Source organism: Schistocerca serialis, chromosome 5, assembly GCF_023864345.2.
Source record: "Schistocerca serialis cubense isolate TAMUIC-IGC-003099 chromosome 5, iqSchSeri2.2, whole genome shotgun sequence".
NCBI classification, from domain to species: Eukaryota; Metazoa; Arthropoda; class Insecta; order Orthoptera; family Acrididae; genus Schistocerca; species Schistocerca serialis.
In genome coordinates this window covers 680,230,698-680,255,669 of record NC_064642.1, presented here as the reverse complement: position 1 = coordinate 680,255,669, position 24,972 = coordinate 680,230,698, and the positions used below count along the sequence as shown (strand labels likewise).

Below are 24,972 nucleotides of genomic sequence, written 5' to 3'. Positions count from 1 at the left end.
TAGTGCGACCGATTTTTTTATATAAATAGTTTTGAAGCTTTGAAATGAAACAAACGTTATTAACATTCTATACCTTTATTCTTCGTGTTTACATAGTTATTCCTCAACATAATCACCTCGAAGACAAACAAGTTTCTCACAACGAGAGACAAATTTTTTGCTATTGTTACTGTACAACGATTGACTTAGTTGACGGAGGCACAACCTCACCCCTAGCACCGCTTCATCGCTCTCGAAGTGAAGTCTTCGAAGGTAATCCTTAAGTGTGGAAATAGATGAACATCGGATGGGGTCATGTGGGACTATATGGAGGATGATAAAGTGGCAGCAAACCCAAGGCAAATGTCGCAGTACTCGTATATCATCAGGCATTGTCAAACTGAAGGAGCGGGTGTTACACGTGTAGACGCACTCTTGGAATTAGAAACTCGATTAGGGCACGCCATTTCTCTTGCACCGACATAGTTACTTTACAAACCACCATGGCATACGCTACAATTCGGATCGGTCTTGAGGCACAGGGCTGCAAAATAAGTAAATGTGAAAAGTAACGATGTAAAACGTTAATAAAGTTTGTTTTATTTTAAAAGCTTTAAAGAGTTTTCACTTAAAAATTCGGAAGCATTACTTTTCAGCATGTTAATGTATTGTATGCTTCACAAAAATGATAGTATATGACCTGTGTTTAAAATATGCTTCTGCTGGCAGTCGAACACGGGCAGCCCACGTGACAGGGGAGCACTCTTTCGCAGTGCCATACGACCCACTGAAATATTGAGCTTGATTTAGTTTACTAAAGACGTTTGTAAAACTTAAGTGTCGAACTGATCGAAAATTTTTCAGAATTGTATGGAAATGATGGAAATGATTTTGCGAACTGAAACATAAGGTCTGCACTTCACTTACGACAAACACGTAAAAGAAGATATAGAAATTAGATTGACGTGTGAAGTCCTCGTCAGCGGTGCGTAGACGCGTTTCTTGGCACTGAGTAGACGATGAACCGTTTATCTTCCTACCAGAGCGCTGCCAGCGCAGTCGACGAGACTATCTTTGGCAGCATGACATAATGATGGCGTACGCTGACCAGTCACAAGCCATGTATGGACTACCTGTAGTCACAATAACAGCAGCCATGACTGTCAGTTGTTCTCGACAATGGCGATCAAAGATTTCGTCGAAAGCTCGAGATTTCGACCTGATCTGACGCGATAAGTCAACCGAGAATCACTTACTCAAATAACATCCTGTTAGTTATAGCCTTTTCATAGAATTTACATAGGGTAAAAGACACAATGAGGGCTTAAAGCCGGCCAGTGTGGCCGAGAGGTTCTAGGCGCTTCAGTCTGGAACCGCGCGACCGCTACGGTCGCAGGTTCGAATCCTGCCTCGGGCATGGATGTGTGTGATGTCCTTAGGTTAGTTAGGTTTAAGTAGTTCTAAGTTCTAGGGGACTGATGACCTCAGATGTTAAGTCCCATAGTGCTCAGAGCCATTTGAACCAATGACTATTTGTGGTCTTTGTTATGCGTTAAACACTATGAAACACACACCTTCACACAGAGAAAGCCCCAGAAATAATTTCTGTCTTTCTTTGTTAAACATAGGCAGAGTGCACGTAAACACCTACGGTCGTAGGAGTTGCAGTAATCTAGTGAAAATAAGTCACACATATCCATGTTAATACATTAAAAACTGAAGTTCCAATACTATATGGAGATCGACGTTAAACTGTCTTTAACAGAGTTTGATAGAGGATGAGCCAAATAATAACTTAAGCGTTGGTAAAAGTGAAGAAAAGTGAACTGAACTGTGTCGGCGCCCATCTTAGTGCGACAGTGTTTATGAATTCATCGCCACTCTCATCAAATATAACTGCAAATGTTAGGAAAATGTACCAGAGTCGCCAAAGCATGTACGCAACTGTATTTCTGGTTTGTCTGCTGTGACGCATTTATCATTGGTCCTGCTACTGAGCGCAGAAACGTGTAGGAGGAAATGATGTAACATACGACAGACTTGCATATCTCTGTCAGAAAAATGAACGAAAGTCAAGCTGGGGTACTTATTTAAGCCTCAGAAATGGCACTTCCAGATTTATGTCTTCTGCTTCGAGGACGAAGAAAACGCTGCTGTATAAAGCGTTGGACCAACTCCTGTGTCTTAAGGTTAGCACTTATCTTACTAAGGACGAATATTTTGCTTGTTTCTGCATAACTATTACTCCGTGTACCGCACATCGTTTATACAGCCGATAACACTGTTAAAATGCTTTATTTAGTTTAATTTCTATCGTTTTGATCTCCTTGACGACTTAAGTCAATTAAAGCTTTAGGAACATCTGCAGGACTCTTCTTTGTTTCTTTTAATAGTACAATATGCCAGTACCCGCAATTTTGATGTATTAAGTAATTTTCATTCGGTGACTCAGAACAAGAAGGCCACAAACTGATTACCTGTTTATTTACTGTTTAATTTTGAACCATATTTCCTATGTACACTGACTGACCAACCACAAAGAGTTTAGTGAAATTACGTGTTGGTGATTCCTTGACGCAGAATTAGCGGCAGTAAAGCGCAGTAAAGTCTGGAGAAATGGCGCTGTGTCATTGATGTATGGTATTTCTACGCAGAGAGGTGTCATTCAAGGCGAAGAATATTCTGGAAGACCGATCAAGACTTACTAACGCTGTCAGTACACACGAAACGGATTAATTAGCAAAGGGACCGTCCCTCTGTTATACGAGGAACACAGAAATGTGATGTCCCCAGACTACATAAGTGGCTTTGAAATTTCTGCGAAGCGAGGATTTTAGATGAAAGAGGACTTAACATTCGTGTGTGCCTTTGAGGGACAAACATAGCAACCGCGAGAGGGTGGAGATAATGCTCTTAACAGTAAGTAACCACAAGGTAACAGAAGTCGACTGACACCAATAGGACGTGTTCCTCTGTTTTGGGGAGAAATACATAATAAGACGTACACTGAAAACTGTGAGGAGAAATGAGTTAACTGGTTCAATGCGGTCTGCCATGGTTTCTCGTCAGAGAAACACTTACCCCCAAAGTCGTCAATTATTAGTTATATATATGTCAATCTCTGTCTCTTTACAGCTTCTTTCTCTTCGTCTACCTGTAGTGCTACGAACATTATTCCGTCGTGCCCCAACACATTTCCCATCATCCATAATCCTATGATCGTTTCGCTTCTACTATTTGCTGCTTGCTATTTTCTCCTGCATTTCATACCTCGTCCATCCTGAGAAGGACCTAACCATTTCAAGTCTGATGGCTTCGCTTAAATTTCAGCACTATACATCAAAGAATTGGATTCTTTTCTTTCCCACTTTTATCACATCCCATGATTTACTTCGATAAAGTATTGTATCAGCAGACATTCATTCTCAGAATCTTTCTCCGCAAAATAAGGAATATATTTGACAGCAGTATAATTCTTTTATCAAGGAGTTCCCTCTTTCCCTGTCCTAGTCTGTTTCTGATGTCCTCTATGCTTCCTTCATCTCTCATAATTGTTCCAAAGTAGCAGAAAACTTTCTACCTTTTTCGTCGTGTAGATTTTTTTGTGTTGCATGTCTGTCCTCGTAATACAAAACGTAGCACATTTTCTAAGAAGTGTGTAGAGACACTGGGACTTTTTCTACTGCCTGTTTTTATGTATTGGTCCACAACCCCTGCAAACTTTTTAAAGGAAATCATATTTGGGTATATTTTGTTTTTTAAAATCTGAAATAATCACTTTATGACACTGTGTGGCAGTTAGTTAATTTGTTCCCCTTGAGGACTGTTAAGCTTAATGGCAGTATAAAAATATTAAGCTTACTGTATGTTAAGATCCACACAGCTTTGTCACAACAGAGTTTGACATGTTTGTAACGTAATTTGATAATACGGTCTGTGGCGGATCTAGGTAGCCGCTAAATGGATGAGGCGTTGAGTAGCCGAAAAGCACAATTAAAACACTGCTAAACATTTAAACTTTCGGTCACCTTTATGTGCTAAGTAGCAATCTATCCTATTCATAATCCTGTTGTGCCACGTTAGATTTTCCATCGTTATATTTCACATATCTCTAAAATAACATTATTCCACAAAGAGAATACAATTAAATTTAGTAGTGTCAACTGAATTAGAGTAATTTCCAGTTCTGGAACAGAAACACTTCGACATTAGAAAATAAATCTTTTTGAAACATTGGCTGTAATTGTGTCGTCTCAGTGAAAATAGGTTATCATTTAATGTAAACAGAATACATCCCTTCGTGACCCAAATGACAAAGCAGAAAATAATTTCTCTTGGTCCCATACAGATTTCTAATCTTGCACAGATTGACGTGAAAATTTGTGTTTCTGGATATGTAATATCTGTGACAATGCTTGCAAGATTTATAAGGAAATTGTGGGGCGTATGCATTAGACGTTATTTATGGGTGAAGTATACATGCATCAATTTCAGTCCAATTTGAGAACGTGTTACATAAGACATTATTTAATTAATAATGTACATTTACGGATTCAAGAGTATTATTGGTAAATTTTATTTATTTCTGTTTAGGAACAAGGCATTTAAAACCTCTACATCAAATTTTAATATTCTCATATGACCAGTAATCAAATTAAAACTATGTCACATTGATTTTTAAAAAAACAAATTTCAATAATTGGTACATAATATTTTTATTTATATCGATAATTATGGAGTTCAAATAAAAATAAGAAACGTATGTTGCTGCTAGGGAAAGTCATACCAGCGACTATATCTTACAATACTTTTACGCTATAGTCTCAGGTACAAATAGCCGCAATAATTTACAAATGTTTAGTACTTAACATCCTAGAAACTGCATTATTTTTCATATGTTACTTTTGCGAATTGTTTTGACAGTTGTATTGTACTGATTGAAACTGGCGATCTTTCAGTGACCTTCATATTACCCAAGCATGAAGAGAATTTGAGACTACTACTCCCTTGGGTCACGTATCAAGAATTCGATGGAAGTGAAACTTAACAGCCGAGCGGTCTGAGGCATCTTGTCACTGTCCGCGCGGCTGCCCCTGTCGGAGGTTCGAGTCCTCCCTCGGGCATGGGTGTGTGTCGTCCTTAGCGTAAATTACTTAAGTTAGTGTAAGCTTAGGTACTGATGGCCTCAGCAGTTTGGTCCCATAAGACCTTTACACAAATTTCCAGTTTGAAAATTACACGGAAGTGTCCCAAGCACCAAGTTCACGTGCTATAATTTGTAGATACGTGCCTGAAAAACAACTTACCCTTTCACGTAGTGAACCACGTAGAGAAAGCTTTATTGTAATAAGCCAGCTGCAGCCGTGTTTGGCGGAGCGGCCTACCCGGCCGGCGTCCGCCGGCTGCTAGCAAATGACTCTTGCCCAGCCGCTGGTTTTCTAGGTCACCGGCGCACATTTCTTGGAGCTCGTCTTATTTCCGGTTTATTTCTCGCGGCCCATTAAGCGCCCTAATCTATGGGTCGTAAGTAGCAGGCGGCCGCAGGAAAGTTGCGAGATATTGTTCCGGCTGCGGCTGCTACCGCCGCTGCCGTATCGGCACTGAGCTGAGCGATGGAGGTAGTAGGTGAGCGCTGCGCCGAGCTGGGCAGTAGGTTGTAGGCAGTAGGTTGTAGGTACTCCAGCAGCGTAAAGCCGGTCAGGGCATTCGCGAAACTGCCGCCACAGCTGATCAGATAGCGCTCCCGTGCAATTACAGCGCTGGATGTGCGGTCGAGCTCTGGGTTACTGCTATGTCCTCGGCCCCAGAGAGAGACTTGTCCCATTACTGTACTGTTCTGTCACAAAGGTGGGATATAGAACATCTGGGATTCTAGTGGTCCGTACATGCAGGGTCATATACGATGGGTTGGGCGACGTTGCTTGTAGGAAGGGCAGACAATTTTAGCGTAATTGGTTAGCTAACAGTACAGTCAATAATTAACATAAAATTTTATATTTATAACCGCAGGAAACTACAGTGCAACACCGCTGACGTAGAATTTAGGAAACTGTTTTAAGATTTCCTATTCTCAGGCAAATAGATATAAGGTATAGGGAAGAAAAACAGATAATACAGAATTTGTACAAGAACTAATAGAGGAAAGCAAGAATGAAAATACAAGAATGACGTGGTCGGATTAGAATGGATATAGCACAAGGGTGTAGTCTTGTGACTCTACTGTTCTATACATCTAAGAAGGAATGAAGGAAATAAAAATGTCGATTCAGATGTTAATGAACATGTGGGGTGAAAGGATATCATTGATAAGAATAGCTGACAAAAATGAAAGTGAGGAAGAACTGTAGGACATGTTGAATGGTATGAATCGTTGAATAATGGATCAGAAGTAAGTCGATGGAGGATGAAGAGTAACGAGAAATGTCAGAAATGAGATTAGCGTGAAAGGTAACATCAAAATTGGGCACCACGAAATAAAGTAATTCTTCTATACTGGAAGCAAAATTTCCTGTAACCGTCGAAGCAATGGGGGGGGGGGGGGGGGTGTATAAGAAGCAGACTACCACGGGTAAAGTGGTCATTTCTCGCAAAAATAAATCTACTACTATCAAAAATCACCGTTAATTTGAAGATAAATTACGTACAGTATATACACAGTAGCGTTGTTTAGATCTGAATCATGTATTTGTTAAAACTGGAAAAGATAATCGAAATTTTTGACTTGTTGGGCTATGGAAGGATGTTAAATATAAGATTGCTGTAATAAAGAACGAGTAGGGTCTTCGCAGAATCGGGAAATAGAACAACATACTGGAAAAATGTGTCAAGTAGAGGGGATTTGACGAGAAGACACGAGTTACTTCCGGTGTTACAAGAGGGAGCTGCAGGTCGTACAAGCTACAGGGAGAGGTAAAACGCGAATATATCCAGGAAATAATTGAGGACACTGTGTGGAATTGCCACTCCGAGATGATGGCACAGGAGAAGCAACGCGCTAATGACAAAAATTATAGTAAGAACCCCCACTCACATTACATGACATCAGAAGCCCTGCCATCGAAAACTGGGACAGGCTTGTGTAGCATCAAGACATCTCGTGGAGATCCTACTAAGGGCATCTAAGCATGTCAGAGTGAGGCAGTTTGGAGCAACATAGTATTATAGCAGCAGATTTCGATTTCGCAAATGTGCAGAGATGTACACTTCCGAACATACTGCCGTTATTCCGGTTTGCTCATGTTCCCATTTCACAGTAAACCTAATATTTTAATTTCAGAATGCTTCCTCTTTTATTCCGTGCACCCCTTGAATCTGAACTCACACGCTTTAGGAGATACGCAAGTGATCCAAACATTTTTGACCGCGATAAACAAGTAACAGAACTGACGGTTGTTTCCACTTCAATTTTTTTTTCGTTTACTCCCGAGCTTGTCACGAACTCGCTTTGTTCAGTACGGCATTCATCCAACCACTAAGAACCAGTTGGCCGTTTCTCGTCTCTGCTTTTCTGGACGTTTTTTGGATTTGTGAGTCTTCATGTTGTTTGTTTTCATACTCTGTACACATTTCTTCTTGATCCGTTTTGAGTATGTACACCAGTATTCTTGTTTACGCTTTCGAGTGAAAAATGTTGCTGTCATTCGTCGTGTGCATGTGGCCGTACATGTGTTCACATTCTACTCGTAATTTTTTCTATTGTATTTTTATATGAACTTTCTAGCCGGTACGTTATGTAAGAGTTTCTATAGTTTCGTTCTGATATAAACAATAAATGTCTCACAGAAAAGGTAAGACACTCAGATGAATGTATGGCACAACGGCTATGTGACCGTGTTGTAATGATGAATTTTAGTTTTCATGAAAAAGTGTATGATGCTTGTGGGTCGGAAAACTACTTCCCTTACTCATGCATCTGTTTACAAAGTCTCTTGCATAGGATGGGCCAAATAATAGTTGCCGAGATTATGCTTCGTGCTCCTAAAATAGTCAACCCAGCTGACTTATTCCGCATCAGGAGAGTATGATGCAAGTTGGGTTGCCCAACTAAAGTTGCCCCCTTTTTATTTTCTCATCCTGTATACAGGGCGCAAAAAATAAATAAATAAATAAATAAAAAATAAAACTAAAAAACTAAAATAGGAAACGTGTCACAACTCTTTAGGTATCCTGTTTACTAGACCTTTTTTGTTCTACTGTAGGGAAAAGAAACCTGTCCCTAAAGCTTGTTGGCGTGTTTTTTCTTTTTTTTTTTGCACACCTTTTAATTTGCGAAACAAGTAGTACAACGTGCCACATTAGTGAAATGTCGTGGTCTGTTGACTGGTATGTAACCAATGGGTACTGCATTTCCTGTGTGCTCCCGGCACTAGATTTACGACGAGTCAATGGCTATAGGTGAGTATAGTTCCTCTTTCGGCCTCGAAAGTTTAGAAATATGTCACAATTAAATTATTTCCCCTCTCAGTTGCTGTACCATAGAGTTGCTCCTAAATTACTTAAGTGTTGGTCGACGTCTTCCTCAGTTTGTAACAGAAGCTCCTCGCAGACTTTTTGTACGTAGACATGTTCATACTTTATGCTCACTAGTGACTACAGCAAGCAGATCGCTTCAAACTTCCAATCTTACTCCTCAATAATGACATTGACACACAAATCTCTTTCAACATCGCACGTTTGAAGCAGCGTGGCACTTTTGAACATGCTTCTAGATTCGTGTGATCTGCGATGCAATTATGATGCATGCTTAGACGCATTTGTCAAATGTGTGTGGTTTTGTAAAGATTTTACACATATACTGTTCCTACGTCATAATTAAAAAGCTGAGAAAACGCTTTCGTCAGTACAACACAGAAAAGAATTGTGTCATTCGGCCAATTGCTCCGTAAATTAAAAGCTGTTTACGTAAACTGTCTGTTGAATAGAAACTTAAAGCTAGAAATTTTTTGATTGAGTAAATTATGGTAGCATGAGGTATTCCAACAGACAACATATATTTTTATCCGCTTGTCTCCTAAAGAACTACTTGCTTTTATGTTATTACTAAAGAATCTGGTAAATTAAGTGAATTTCTTAAATTTCTACTCAAATACACTAGTGTTGACAATTAGAGTAACAAACTGCTATTTCCCCGTCCTGTATCTAATTCACGATATAATCACAGAAACTGTTAACACATTTCTTTACGATCGTGTTCATCACGAAAGATCGCATTCCGATCAAGGGACATCCATGCCAACAATGACGACGGGCGCTTACTTATCAAGCGGGGTAGCGTTTCCAAGGTAGTCCTACATTCAAAATCACTATGTACCCAGTTACAGACAGCGCATTATGGTACAGAGAAGATGTCTACAGACTCTCTGCTGTGGAGGGCTATGGGAAGGATGGAAGCAGGAGAGTCGTAAGCTGATGTGGTCCATGCTTAATGTGAATCGTTCTATTGTTTCTAGCATGAGGAGATACCGAAACTGTATCCCAGAGACCATAACAGGGCCGACATCAGAAAGAGTGGACCGTTATTTGGCACGACGGTACCGCCTTAGTACTGTACTACAACGACATCTGATCTCGCAGCATCCCCTGGATGTGTTGGATCGAGGAAAACGGTGTACGGAAGGCTTCAGCAGAGTGGCGTTTATTGTTGGACACCAGCTGTTTGTTTACCTCTGACGTGCCTTCACAGAAGGAAAAGTCTAGAGTGGAGCCGTCAACAAGCCATCTGGACGGTCTAACAGTGGGCCAGTGTTCTTTTCACAGATGAGTCCCGATTTCGTCTGGTGAGTGATTCCCGACGGATTCGCATCTGGAGGCACGTGAAAGACGATCCTGGGGCCCAAACATTGCGGAAACAGACCGATATCTAGGAGGATCCCTAATGGTGTGAGCAGGGATTATGTTGACCACTCGAACACCATGAAATTGTGCCGGTGATTCAGCAAGATTTAACTGCTGTCAGGTACCGCGAGAAGATCTTGGGATCTCATACGCGGTTGTTGCGAATTGCTGTGGGTCCATGCTTCTTACTGATGGACGATAATGCTCGACCTCATTAGAGTACGGGGGGCTGATGTCTCTTTAGAAACGGGAGATACTACACGCATGGCGTGGCCTGCTCGCTCTCTCGATTTGAATCCCATAGAGCACGTCTGGGATGCTCTATGGAGATGTGTTCCATAACGTCAGCATCGACTAATCAGTCTCAACGACTTTTGAGCAGCTCTTCATGAAGAATGCGCGTCATTGCATCAAGATGACGTTGATGACATTATTCTCAGCATATCGCGTCGTTGTCAGGCCTGTACTGGTGCCAGAGGTGGTCACACCCTACACTGAGCACATTAATTAGTTGTCAGAACGTGCACGCATATCTCTTAAGTTGAAAAGAAAAGCAAAGAACACTTTTGTCTAGCGTTATGCATGTTGCGATTGATTACGTTCTGTACCTACTCTTTGTTGTTTTTACTTTACTATCACCTGTTTATACCGTTTTGTGGCAAAATAAACGCAGTCTTTCAAAATTTCCTTTTTTGACTTAATTCTGGACACGAGTGTAGTATCGCAACTGTTCTCGATGTCTTTGAATATCATCGGCAGACGATATGAATACTTTACATAGTAATCAAAAACTGGACACACCAGGAGGAAGGGTCAAAAAAGTATTGATATTATCTCATGATGATTTTCTGATAACTCTAAACTGATGACAATATCCTCTGTGTGACCCGACCCAGAAATATTGTTTTCAAGACGGTCGCTGTTTGTCCGTTTGGTAGTTCGCCTATTCTATCAGAGTTACAGTGAACAACGGCAACGCAGTGAAACTATTGTACAGAACAGTTTGAAGAAACTGTCGTCCTTTACCAGAGGTTGAAAATACCGCTACAGTAGTAAGATTCTTTTACATAGAACACTACCGGTTTTGGGTTTCTATACGCTCATCTTCAGGTGTTATTAATTCGTGCTGTGACCCCGAGCGCCGCGGTGGACTAGTATAGAGCGCGGTGTATTAAGAGCGAGCGCAGAGCACAGCTCTGGGCTATACGAGCCCGAAACCAATCGTGTTCTAAATAAAAGAATCTTACAACTATAACGGTATTTTCAGCCTCTGGTGTAATGCTCAGTGGCGGATTTTCCTCCGACAGGGTTGTCTGTATCGTCCTATAGTTCACAGAGTTGCAAATTTTGTGCATCATGTAGGACACGCCTAATAAAATCGACCAATTACAAAACGGAAGTGAATTTTCTGAATGCGTATGCTATTCCCTATAAGACAATCCCTCTATATGCCCTTGTTGCTAACTTACGTATAAAATAGTAATTAGGTATACTAAGCACTGCTGAGCTTGCTTTTTGTTCGAGTATTCTCTCTTTACCTTTACGTAAGAAGAGACTCGGGGAAGATGGATCATTTGCTGCGTACGGTCACAAACATTCAGTTATTCGCCTGGCGGGGCGAAGACGTCTCTTTGTTGCCGGGAGGTTGGCAGCCTTGACTAACTGTCCGACGAAAGAGGCCTACCTTTATTGCCAAATAATATTACGGACCCGAGGAACAGGCGGAGGGGTTAAAATTACTGAAGTTGTAAGCACCGTTTCTCGTTGTTTGCGAAACATTAACCAAGTTCTCTAGATTACACACGCCATTTAATTTTAATCTTACGTACTGTAGGGGGCGGATGGGGTGGCCTGCGGAGACCTTAAGAGGACTTTGTCGGCGGCGAAGGAGCAGCCATGGTCGCGCTGAGCACGTCGTGGGAGGCCGTGCTGTCGCACTTAACGTTTGTACTGAGCTCATACTACTGCTCTCTCTGTCTCTCTCTCTCTCTCTCTCTCTGTGTGTGTGTGTGTGTGTGTGTGTGTGTGTGTGTGTGTGTGTGTGTGTGTGTGAGTTTGTGTGTGTATGCCCATGCGCGTACATGCATGTGTGTGTCTATTCTGTATGAGCTACTTTCGGCACAGATCGCTAAATAATAGCAAGTGAGAGAGAGCTCCGGTTAAGGTGCTGCAGTCGTACTGAGAAGGTTTGAGTCATCGTCAAGCCAGTCTGATTTCAAAATACCTTAGTTTATGTCATACGAACGCTACTCGTCCTTCTGGTTCAAAACGTTGACCACATTCTGATTGCGGTGTCTTTTTCAGTGCCAAAGATGTAGAAAATTTGTTTCAAATACGACATCGCATCATGGGTATGACTCCAGTTTTATAAGATATTCGTCGTCTTCATCCTCAGCAGCTAACAGCTCCTGACGAGGTAGATAGAATTTCAAAGGCTCGAGTCTTAGAAATTATTCCATCGCTCGTAATAATGTCTACCTGGTGATTCAACGGTGATAACGTATACGGGAGATCATCGTAAGTTTCCTCAACGACGCAGAAGGTCCCATACATACGTTACAATTGAAGAAAAGAAATTGCTATTTATTTTTACACTCTGGGATTTCTTCTGTCACCTCTATATACGCAGAACTCCATAAAGTTTGAAGATAAATTTCTCCCTTCATAATCCATTTACATATCTCAAAATGTTCAAATGCGTGTGAATTTCTAAGGGACCGGACTGCTGAGTTCATCGGCCCCTAGTCTTACAAACTACTTAAACTAACATGCTAAAACAATACACACACCCATGTCCGAGGGGGGACTCGAATCTCGGCGGGAGGGACCGCGCATTCCATGATATGGCACCGAAGACCGCTCGGCCACTCCGTGCGGTATTTACATATCTTGCAGTTCGTGGATTTCAATAAGGAGTTCACAAAGGCTTCAAAAATTTGCCCTGAGATTAACAATGAAACGCCGTAATAAAACACATGCCAAGCGAGGTGGTTTAATGATTGGTGTCCCAAGAGTTGGGTATCAAATCAGTGTCTGAATAGCCAGGCTTAAATGTCTATGGTTTCCCTGAATCACTTATGGCAACTGTCGAGACTGTTCCCTTGAATACGACGTGTCATATTATCTACCACATTCTAGTTGGTACACAGTCTCTAATGAAATAATGGTCGAAAAGACTCAAAATTAATATCTCCAACCTCTCCTTCACTTTTTCTTAAATGGCCAACCTCATTTATCCACTATTCACTGAGGTATAAACTGAAACTTGTTAGTGAAGGACACAGGACTTTCAATGTTTGTCTGACTGGTAAGAACGTCTGTGGACAAGTCATCTGATGGTGGAATTCACAATTGATTATTCTATTAAAACAGATGCCAGCTCTTGCTTGTAGTGTACTACAAATAAGAGGAATGCACAAAAGAATACTTATTATTTCTTAGTAAAATTTCGCGTTACTTGCACCGAAAGAAATAAATCCAAGCAAACGACTACAACCACATAGTGCGGATGGATGCCAAAAATCATGCGGTATTATAATTAAAAAAAAACTGAAACATCTTTTTAGAATGAATGCAGGTTGTAAGATACTGACTTACAATTGCAACGCATGTAGGCCCGCAGTGTTTATTCTTTTTAATTTTTTACCTTATAATGTCCAGACTGGGTACTGAACGTACAGATATTTGAGTCTAGATGACGGTTTGTTCTTATTGTGGGCCTGGACCAATTTCGTTACTGCTTAAGTTGAAGACGATCGGAATCAGTTACATCATTTTTTACTGTATAGACCTTAAATAGTTGTTGGGTGCCTTGGGATAGAGTCACATGGTCTTTTCGGAATTACCATAGTGAAGAGTTTGGAGATCTCATAAATGCATTTCCTATACACACTCTTAAACGACGGCGTATCGACTTTAACTGTGGCTGCCTCAGCATCATTTGATCCATTCTCTCGATCACTTGTCGTATTAATACTCCCCTCTGACAGCTGCTCCCATCTGTCCATATTAATACCTATCGATAATACAAATCCCGATTTAAAACTCATTTCGTTTATAACGTTATCAGGGGCTAAGTCCGACTATCCTACATGTTTTAAGTGTCGCATCAGTTTCGTGACAGTCAGACCCTGTCCCAGAAGACGATGATAGAGGCAATCAACCAAATCTTGGAATTTTATCATAATTTAACGCGGCAAGTTTAATGAGACCTTTTTATTCAGGGACATCGTCGCGAAGTACATCGTTGGTTATCTGGGCAACGAAGAAATCCAGTAAGTGAATTTTGCGACAGTTTCTGAGTGTGACTATAGAATAGAATTTTCTTTTCTGTACCACATCCCTAGATATTAACGAAATTCGTCATACACAGTTTGATTAAATGAACTATCAGACTAATTGTGTTGGGACAGTGTATAGCACTTTCCCAATATGATTAACTATATTCTTTGTCATCACTTCACAAGCAAAGGAACACGTTTCAGCAAACGCCGAATATGATTTCTCTGATTGAATATTCTATGCTCAAATGGTGTTATTCTTCACGGAATTCAGTAAGGTCATGACTCTAAGATGCCAGTGAAATATAATTGTTGACGCTGCGTCGTTTGACAGATTATCATATAGCGTGGACTAGCGCGTAGATGAGTCTCTCAGAAAGTCGTGTGAAAATTGAGGAGTGAGTTCCAGTCGCCTAGCCAGCGTACACGTGACTTGACCAGGATGACGTTCTTGACGGAAGGTGAGCAACAAAGGTAACGGGTGGACGCCTGACAATGCAATCGATTTGTGGCGCCACTCTAGATGAGCATAGCGTCCACCACGGCGCCTCTGATTCGAAACGCTTCCTGCCCGCTGACCATAAAAGAGTTTGCTCTTGCGTACTACACTACTCGTAGTATGCCGCGCTAGGTAGCCGCGGGGTCTAGGGTGTCTTGGCACATATTGAGAAATGACAAAAGTTCCATACCTCGTCCAGCACAAAAATGGTTCAAATGGCTCTGAGCACTGTGGAACTTAACAGCTATGGTTATCAGTCCCCTAGAACTACTTAAACCTAACTAACCTAAGGACATCACACAACACCCAGTCATCACAAAGCAGAGAAAATCCCTGACCCCGCCGGGAAACGAACCCGGGAACCCGGGCGTGGGAAGCGAGAACGCTACCGCACGACCACGAGACGAGCTGCGGACTTCGTTCAGCACAGTTGAGAACAACTGGATTGTCGTCCTTAACTTTCGCAGAGTAGTTTGTATTCACTGGAGGCGGAATTTGAATTCTTAGTTACCAAGGCTCTGGTAATGAATTTGTATTAAACGCGATGTTCCTCCTGTCAATGGATAACTCAGTTACTGCTAATGCGACCTAGAGTTGACACTTGGAAAACTTGTCGACATAAGAATCTTTATGTTTCCGATTCTGATTAATTTACGCAATATTCAACAGACCTGTTCTTCTACAAAAGCCTTTTATTAAACGGTTTCCCCAAATGTTAACTGTTACCTCAACAAACTGATAGAATCTTTTTCATATTTATTCTTGAAAGTTATTTTTCGTTGTTTGCCAGGAAACGAGAGTTGTCGTAATACATACTGGGTAATGTGTATTAGTGAAAATAGCCTTTTTGATCACAAGTGCCGCGGTTGACCATTGTTGAACTTATTTCTTACAGCTTACTTATAGGTGTAGTCATTACGTTGCTGCCGACATCTTCCTACCTTTAAAAACCCTTAAATTCTGCTTTTCACTTGTGTCTTCGGTATTTAGCTGAGAAAATTCTTTATAATACACTCGCTCATTTTAAATACATAGGCCTCTGTTAATCGCCTCGCTCCTGGAGAGCATTACGTCGTAGTCTGAGCAGCAGGCACCTTAGCTGAGCTGCTGGTGGGTCGCAGTTTCAACTGAGGACGTTTCATTTCCTTTGTTTACATTACAGTCCCCTTTATTTTATACTCTCCGGCGTTTCCTTGTCATCTGTCTCGACCTGAGCTGGCCCTTTCTGTCTCCGTCTCTCCTTTTCTTCCCTTTTTTCACCATCAGTGCCACGCTTCAGTGACGGAGGTTTTCATATATTTCGTATACCTTGTTGTATCTCGGAGCTGTTTTTTCCTTAAATATTTGACTTCTTTCAGCTCGTACCGTTGTAGCGTCTTTTATTTACCGTGACTTGCTCCAACTCTTGCCTTCAATTTATAATTCGTAAGTCTCACAAAATGAAGACGGCATTTATTAAGGAGCTGCCTGCATCACAGAGGACGCTTTTCCTGACGTTGAGCTCCGGATATAATTCTGGGAAGGGTGGAAGTTTCTAACAAATTCTCGTATATAAGGTGAAAGATCGTTCCAGGGACAGTCGCTTCAAATGAGTCTTCCCTCCTCCGATCGCACGCCACGCACAGCTGCCTGTCGGAACAGTTGCTCCGTTGCGGAACAGAAAAAAACTTTCACATATTCTCATTGCGCTGCATGTTTGTTATATAGTACTTTTTTGTTTAGGGTATTCGTCTAAGGTGAAGTGAGACAGATGATGCAGGAAGAGATGCTGTGAGCTATACAAAGGATTATTTCACGCTTTATTTGGCTTGACGACGGGCTTTGGTACTTTTACGCAGTTGGCGATAAGAAGGACGAGTGCTCTACGGCATTGGGTGGTGGTATGTTGGTTTGTGGGAAAGAGGAGAAGGGTTGGGGAGTTGGAAGAGGGAACGGAAATTACTGACACAGAGCTACATCAATTTGTGGATGGAATGATTGGCACATTTTATTAACTAAAACAAGTTTACAATGTCTTAGTGTAGAAGACACGATGCTGATTAACCAGGTGAATCGGAGCTACAGGAGAAAACTGAACATTATTTTTATGAAGATGTGTGGTGGTACAGGTGACGTAGGTTTAAACTGAGAACAAAGAATAATTTTTCAAGAATTTGTATATTGCAAAAGGAAGGGAATGTGTGTGATTTATGAATGTTTTAAATAATAAGCTTAATAAGAAATCCTCGCTACACCAAGGGGGACCGGGTTACATTGTGCCCACTTTTTGAAAGTATTGAAATGAAGTCTGGTACTGTATATTTTATTTTGAAAAAAAAATTCCTGTTTTTAATGAATTCTTGTATCAGATCCCGTAACGGTTTTAAATTTTTCAATAAACCTTAACACCTACGTAACTTTAAAGTGTGTTGTGCATGAAAATCAACGACAGTTGACTAAATGCTTAAAATTCTTTTTGTGGTGGTCATAAAGTACCATTCACTAGGTATCGACATCACAAAAAATGACTTGGTGTTGCTAAGATTGTACTAAAAGATATTTTCAGGTTCTGTACACTATCTATCAGTATTTTTCTTAAAAGTATGTTGGTAATAAAGGTTAAACACATTTAACGAAACTTGTTTTTTTTTTTTTTTTTTTTTTTTTTTTAGGTGGTTTCTGGTGATGCGCACAAAGTAGGCTACCATGCCTTTCCCGCTTTCCCCCTCCCTCCCCCATTATTGGTACTGAGTGTTGTGGAAAATAGGTTGGTATTGCTACAGTAAATGAAGAAAGTACTGCAGGAAAAATTAGTTAATATTAGTCAGTTGTAAAAGTCATGTTGATCTAAAATGAGAGCAACCAATTTTACTTCATTTCTGTTGTAACTTTACATTAATAATTTTAGTAACTAGCTGCCATCATTTTTATCATAGATGCAACTTTTACGACTGATTTTTGTTAATGAATTTCTTTTACTGATCTTATTTAATTCATGGCACAAGATTTAAAAGTGCATGGTTCTGCTAATCGCCAATTATTTACATACGTATACGTTTTTAATGCGATCACTTGTATTTTCGGTAGAATACGTTTTTGCATAATTTACGTAATCTTCAGATACGACAGTCACTGGCATGTGCATAAATTTTTTCATACAACTTTTTTCTAAAGAAGAGATATTTAGAATTTTTACAGTCTTATAAGTTTCATTATGTTCACTCTAGTTTGTGCTTTTGAAATGTCACGTTTAAAAATTCCATAGAAAAAACATAAGTGAATTTATAGTGCGCTGTTTTATGCCTCTCTTCGCCATTGGCCGTTTCCTTCTCATTTCTCATAGCCCTCTTTTCCGTAATCCCCATATAAATAGCACACAGCAAATTTCAATGTCAGTCTCTCTTACTAAGCGACGACATGACGTATTTTATACGACTTCCTGACGGTCAAATTGCATAATAGGAATTATTATATATCATTTTGAAGCTGTCAGTCGATCAATCACATCTAAATTTGCCGAAATCGGTTATGTTATCACTCTCATTGTTAGGGTATTGTATATGTATGGGTGTGACAGAGAGACAGAGTGAATGCGTGAGAAAGAGAGAGAGCTAGTAGTGAAGGAATGTCATTTCTTTTGTTCTAAGTTTCAATCGATCTAGGAACTCAAAACAAAACGGTGTACAGTCAGATTATCTTCCTATCTCTATGACTCTTTTCATTCTCGTTAGACAAAAGGAAAGCATCTAAATCGTCAATATGTTAGAGATACCCGATGGGATATTCTGGCGACGGGTTAAGGCATAATGGCTGGAACGCTAAAAAGGTCTAAATAAACCGAAAGAACCAGTTTTAACTTTGAAAACTGTGTTGCGAGAAAAAATAACATATTTCAGATTAAAATTACACATGTTGATAGTAACTAATTATATAATAAAAATTATTATTTATTTTTTCAAGAAGAAATCAATATTGCAGACTATTTCCGAGAAAAATTAAAGTGATTCAAAAATTCCAGACAAAGCTTTCGCACGAACAGTCATTTTGGTCTGCACGTATCGTCCTGTATATCATAGGCACTTTACAACAACCTCACAGTTTCAAACATTTTGCGGAAACATGAATCGACTCTTTCCAGACACTCTGGTGTCCTTATTAAAATTATGAGCAAGATAATTCCTCTCAGACAGTTCAAATACTGAAGTCATCGGATCCTTGCCATGTCGAAATACACCAAGTGATCATTACGTGATCAAAAGTATTCGGACACCTGGCTGAAAATGATTTACAAGTTCGTGGCGCTCTCCATCGGTAATGCTGGAATTCAGTATGGTGTTGGTCCACCCTTAGCCTCGCTGACATACGTTCAATCAGGTGCTGGCAGGTTTCTTGCGGAATGGCAGTACATTCTTCACTGAGTGCTGCACTTAGGAGAGATGTCGATGTAGGTCGGTGACGCCTGGCACGAAGTCGGCGTTCCAATACATCCCAGAGGTGTTCAATAGAATTCAGGTCAGGTCTCTGTGCAGGCCAGTCCATTACAGGGATGTTACTGTTGTGTAACCACTCCGCCCCAGGCCGTGCATTATGAACAGGTGCTCGATTGTGTTGAAAGATGCAATCGCCATCCCCGAACTGCTCTTCAACAGTGGGAAGCAAGGATGTGCTTAAAACGTCAATGTAGGCCTGTGCCGTGATGGTGCCACGCAGAACAACAAGGGGTGCAAGCCCCTCAATGAAAAACAAGACCACTCCATAACACCACCGCCTCCGAATTTTACTGTTGGCACAACACACGCTGGCAGGTGACGTCCAGCTGGCATTCGCCATACCCACACCCTGACATCGGATCATCACATTGCGTACCATGATTCGTCACTCCACACAAAGTTTTTCCACTGTTCAATCGCCCATTGTTTACGCTCCTTACACCAAACGAGGCGTCTTTTGCATTTACAGGCGCGGCGTGACGTGTGATTTATGAGCAGCCGCTTGACCATTAAATCCAAGTTTTCTCACCTCCCACCTAACTCTCATAATACTTGCAGTGTATCCTGATGCAGTTTGGAATTCCTGTGTGATCTGGATGGATGTCTGCCTATTACACATTACGACCCTCTTCAACTGACGGCGGTCTCTGTCAGACAACAAACGAGGTCAGCCTGTACGCTCTTTTGCTGTACGTGTCCCTTCACGTTTCCATTTCATTATCACGTCGGAAACAGTGGGCCTTGGGATGTTTAGGAGTCTCAAAATCTCTCGCACAGACGTATGACACAAGTGATACCCAATTACTGACCGCGTTCGAAGTGCGTGAGTTCCGCACAGCGCCCTATTCTGCTCTCTCACGATGTCTAATGGCCACTGAGGTTGCTGATATGGAGTACCTGGCAGTAGGTGGAAGCAAAATGCACCTAATATGAAAAACAGACGTTTTTCGGTGTCTCCGTATACATTTGATCACATAGTGTATGCTGTCTCCAACAACAGGAGGTGGTCGTAAATTTACATTTCTTGTCTTGAGGTAAAAATGTCTGTAACCCTCTAAATACCTTATCATTGTCGGTCGCAATACTCGTGTTTATAAATACCGGTAAGAAAACAAGAAAAAAAGATTTTATTCGGTAAGTTTATTGGCCGCTGGTTGAACACAATGCCCGCTAGGATGACATTCTAGAAAGATTGTTTTTAGCTGGCAACAGACTCTGATGAAGCGTGTGTTGACATGGCAGATGATCGCTAAGTAACAGCTGTTTCAACAGAATTATGTCACTCAAAGCTAACTTGTAAATTTGTAATAATTACATGAACTGAGAAATTACATCTATTCAGTCAGGCTCAAAACCATTCGAAATGTGACTGAGAGACTACGTGATATCCTGGCGCCTTGAAGTGAGTATATGTAACCGATAAGGAAACTATTTGCTTTCGAGCAAGCACATTTGGACCACAACCCCGTGAGGAATCATTAAGAAGGTCTGTTAAAGCACCGGTGAATCGCTAAGCCAGTCGATACCAGTAGAGAGGGTGCAGAGTGCGTGTGAACCTGGGTTTTGTGAATTTATTTGTGTAGTGAAGCACCAGATGAATCGGCAGTTGGTAATCGCTTACTACGTTGTCCGATGTTCGTTCTAACTCTATCGGCAACACACTTTGCAGGCAGCATGCTCATATATCAGTGATTGTACCTGCAAAATATATCACTATATGACACATACATCAGCAGATAAAGCATCATAAACACTAAGATACGTGAAAAACTACCTTGCTATTAAAAAGGCGTGTAGATTTCCCGACTATACGCATCCGTCACTTGGTAAAGAGAGCGCTTTGCGACTTCCATAAAACTTTAAACACAATGTAAAACTTTTCCCAGATTTGTTCTTGATTAAATGCTTAATCTCAAATACGTAACACATTAATTCATGTGCAAAATAAGCAGATGTTTCAACCTGTTTTATAATGTGAGTTCCAATCTTTAAAGAATCGGCGGTTGACTGGTCGTCTCTCTCTCAACAGCGCTTAGTCCTCTGCATTATTTTACTATGAATTAGATTTCATTTTTAAACAATGTCGTCTTTTCGACATCCATCTATATTGTAATAATAGCTGTAAGTATGTGTATATGTCTGTGAATTTTTCACATTTCATCCTACACCTTTGGACCAATATCAACGAAACTTGGTAAGAATTGTGTTTGTGAATGTTCCACATCTCACTCTACGCCACAGGACTAATTTCAACGAAACTTGCTACATACATCCCTTACTGTCATCCAACAATCGTTGTGGGGGGGGGGGGGGTAATAACTACCTATCTCACGTTGTTGAGGAGACATGACATCATAAACATTAGATGCATGAATAAATTCCGCATCGTGCAAGAAGTTTTAATGCGTTTATATTTCACTGTTAAGGTACATCTACAGTCTGACATCTGGCAGCGCTTTTGACAGCTTTCAACTGCGGAATGCAAACAGGTTCAGGCGAAAAAAGTAGCCGTATATGCACCTCTGAAGAGAAGTTGCTATAGACACGTTTACAAAATCGCGATGTAACTAATGGACATGTAACCGGGAATATTGTTTATAATCAAGTTCTCAGTTAAACAAACAACACGGAGAAATTGTATTTTTCATATTATTATTTTTTTTTTGTAGTTAGGATGCTGCAGTTATATATTTGTGCGATATGCCCGCTTGTTTCGATAATTTCAATGACATTTTAATGAATACGCGTACATGAAATTTTTTGTTTTTGTTTGTAATAGAAAATTTGAAAAACAAATTCCAGGCAATATATATATATATATATATAGTGTGTGTGTGTGTGTGAGAGAGAGAGAGTACATTTCAATCCGACTGCTCAGCAGAGTCTCACACAGAAAATACCAAAAGGGAATTCCTGCTAGGGTATGAAATGACCACCAGACCAGGAGATGAGGGACAAAATGGACTGAAAAAAGAAAAATAATACACAGAGAAAAAACGAGAACAGGTTTAAACATATTGAACTGTAATAGCTCGTGTTATCCCGTAGGTCGCAGTCACATTTCACGACAATGACAATATTACCAAGAAAGAGAGGGTGAGACCAGAACAGGTCCTAAGCTTAAGCATGGCGCGGAGAATGTTTAGGGATAAATATTCCGTACTACCTGATCGGTTATTGGGTTGATATTTAATAATCGCTATGCCTCCCAGTCTACGGAAAAGGCGAGTTCGGAGATGAGGTCATAGGACGCACAGGTCAGTATAATGCGAGTATACCGAGCTCATTACAGATCGCCGGCCGGGGTGACCGAGCGGCTTCAGACGCTACAGTCTGGAACCGTGTGACAACCACGGTCGCAGGTTCGAATCCTGCCTCGAGCATGGATGTGTGTGATGTCCTTAGGTTAGTTAGGTTTACGTAGTTCTAAGTTCTAGGAGACTGATGACCTCAGAAGTTAAGTCCCAAGTGCTCAGAGCCATTTGAACCTTTACAGATCTGTAGTGTCAAAATTTACTGACATCTGAAGCTGCCTTTCAATTGGTATCGATGATGTTACCCAATTGTACTTACATAGTGACTGTTTAGTAAACCTGATCGAAGTTACACTTTTTAGCAACAGTGCTGTTGCCAACACTGAACGCAGATAGTTGTTCTCTAGTAAGCATGATCTGGAGATGTCAGTTAATCACCATAAACTGGTTATTATCAAACGTTAATTTCAAATTTTATTGCGTTCAAGGCTATTAAAATTTTGAATGATGTTCGATATAAGGGGTACCTTACTCTGACGTCGACTCTGAAGTGACATTGGGCACTTCAAATTATGAAGTAACCATTTTGCATTGAACTCGTGACTGATCCCATCATGGAATTAACTGCTTTTGAAATACTAAAACTGATCTCACTGCGCAATTGCTTACTCGGTCACAAGTAGTTCGTAAGCAGCTGCTTCAATCAGTAAGTCCTCGGGAAGAAGAGAGTGGGTACCTTGTTCACTTCGTCAGTCCGCTTAACGGCGAACAAGCTAGCTACCAGACGCCGCGGCGCGTGTACTTAATAATTAGAGCGCGGTGGCGCGTCCGCGTCTTGGGGAGTTCTCCCCCACGCGAGAAGGTGCGAAACCCGATAAAAATTAATAAAACGGCCGCGCAAGGCAGGCAGCGCCGACGCCGACGGCGGCTCGGCATTGCTCTCCCGAGACGCGCATTAACACCGCCGAGTAGAACGCTATTCATTCCAAGTTGCGCAACTTGGCGAATATGTTTGCAGCGCGAAGCCAAGCCACGAGGGAGGTTCGGGGGAGGGGGTTTTACGGCGCCAGTAGGGGAGGAGCGGTTTGCAGGGGCTTGTCCCGGCTGCAGCGGCAGCGGCGGGGCGCAACTTGGCCCGAAACGTTTTCCGCGGTTTTCGCACTGCGCCCTCTCCGAGGTATGAATATTCACTCCTTGTTTCACCTAAAAAATTTAGCGTGTAAAAGAAACAGAACACAGCAGCGCAAACATTAAAATGAAAGGCCAGAAAAAGAAAAACAGAATGCGAGGAAGAAGGTGGAGGCTGTGTGGCGGAGGAGGAAGAAGAGAGAATCAGCAGGCCCAGTTGTGGCGGGTCTGGGGGAGGGGGATGGGGGGCTGGACGGAATAAAATACGTCGGGGGCGTAGCGCGGGTGCGGCCGGCGTTCCTGCGGGGCGTGCAGCGCAGCGCAGACGGCCGCCTCCAAATTACGTGGAGGGCGATATCCGTCTGCTGCTGAGCACAGCCGACTAAACCCAGGCCGAGCGGGTCTCTCTAGGCGCGAACCCAACACTGCGCACTCGCCGGGGATCCGTACAGTCATAGCCACGTAAATTATGCAAAAAAATATTTGTGGACACTAAAGGCAAGATTCAGCGATTTTGAAAATGCCTGTAATGTAACATCTTTGGAGTATGCTATACACTGCATACAGCGTATATTATGACAAAGTGGAAGGAGTATATAGAGGGTCTATACAAGGGCGATGTACTTGAGGACAATATGATTGAAATGGAAGAGGATGTAGATGAAGATGAAATGGAAGATATGATACTGCGAGAAGAGTTGGACACAGCGCTGAAAGACATGAGTCGAAACAAGGCCCCGGGAGTAGACAACATTCCATTAGAACTACTGACAGCCTTGGGAGAGCCAGTCCTGACAAAACCCCACCGTCTGGTGAGCAAGATGTATGAGACAGGCGAAATTCCCTTAGACTTCAAGAAAAATATAGTAATTCCAATCCCAAAGAAAGCAGGTGTTGACAGATGTGAAAATTACCGAACTATCAGTTTAATAAGTCACAGCTTCAAAATACTAACTCGAATTCTTTACAGACGAATGGAAAAACTGGTAGATGCCGATCTCGGGGAAGATCAGTTTGAATTCCGTAGAAATGTTCGAGCACGTGAGGCAATACTGACCCTACGGCTTATCTTAGAAGAAAGATCAAGGAAAGGCAAACCTACGTTTCTAGCCTTTGTAAACTTAGATAAAGCATTTGACAATGGTGATTGGAATACTCTCTTTCAAATTCTGCAGGTGGCAGGGGTAAAATACAGGGAGCGAAAGGCTATTCACAGTTTGTACAGAAAGCAGATGGCATTTATAAGAGTCGAGTGGTATGAAGGGGAAGCAGTGGTTGGGAAGGGAGTGAGACAGGGTTGTAGCCTATCCGGTTGTAGCCTATCCCCGATGTTATTCAATCTGTATATTGAGCAAGCAATAAAGGAAACAAAAGAAAAGTTCGGAGTAGGTATTAAAATCTATGGAGAAGAAATAAAAACTTTGAGGTTCACTGATGACATTGTAATTCTGTCAGCAAGGGACTTGGAAGAGCAGTTGAACGGAATGGACAGTTTGAAAGGAGGGTATAAGATGAACATCAACAAAAGC

General features: G+C 41.3%; 1 protein-coding gene across 1 annotated transcript in view; it reads right to left on the bottom strand.

The window, feature by feature from the left end:
- Nucleotides 1-23,899, bottom strand: part of LOC126482174 (uncharacterized) — a 35,624-nt gene extending 11,725 nt beyond the window's left edge. The window contains exons 1-2 of the mRNA XM_050106153.1: nt 23,711-23,899; nt 23,378-23,518 (exon numbers count right to left, since the gene is read on the bottom strand). Of these exons, the coding sequence (XP_049962110.1) occupies nt 23,378-23,518; nt 23,711-23,899 (330 nt within the window). The remainder of the gene's footprint in view (nt 1-23,377; nt 23,519-23,710) is intronic.
- Between the last annotated feature and the right edge of the window lie 1,073 nt (nt 23,900-24,972).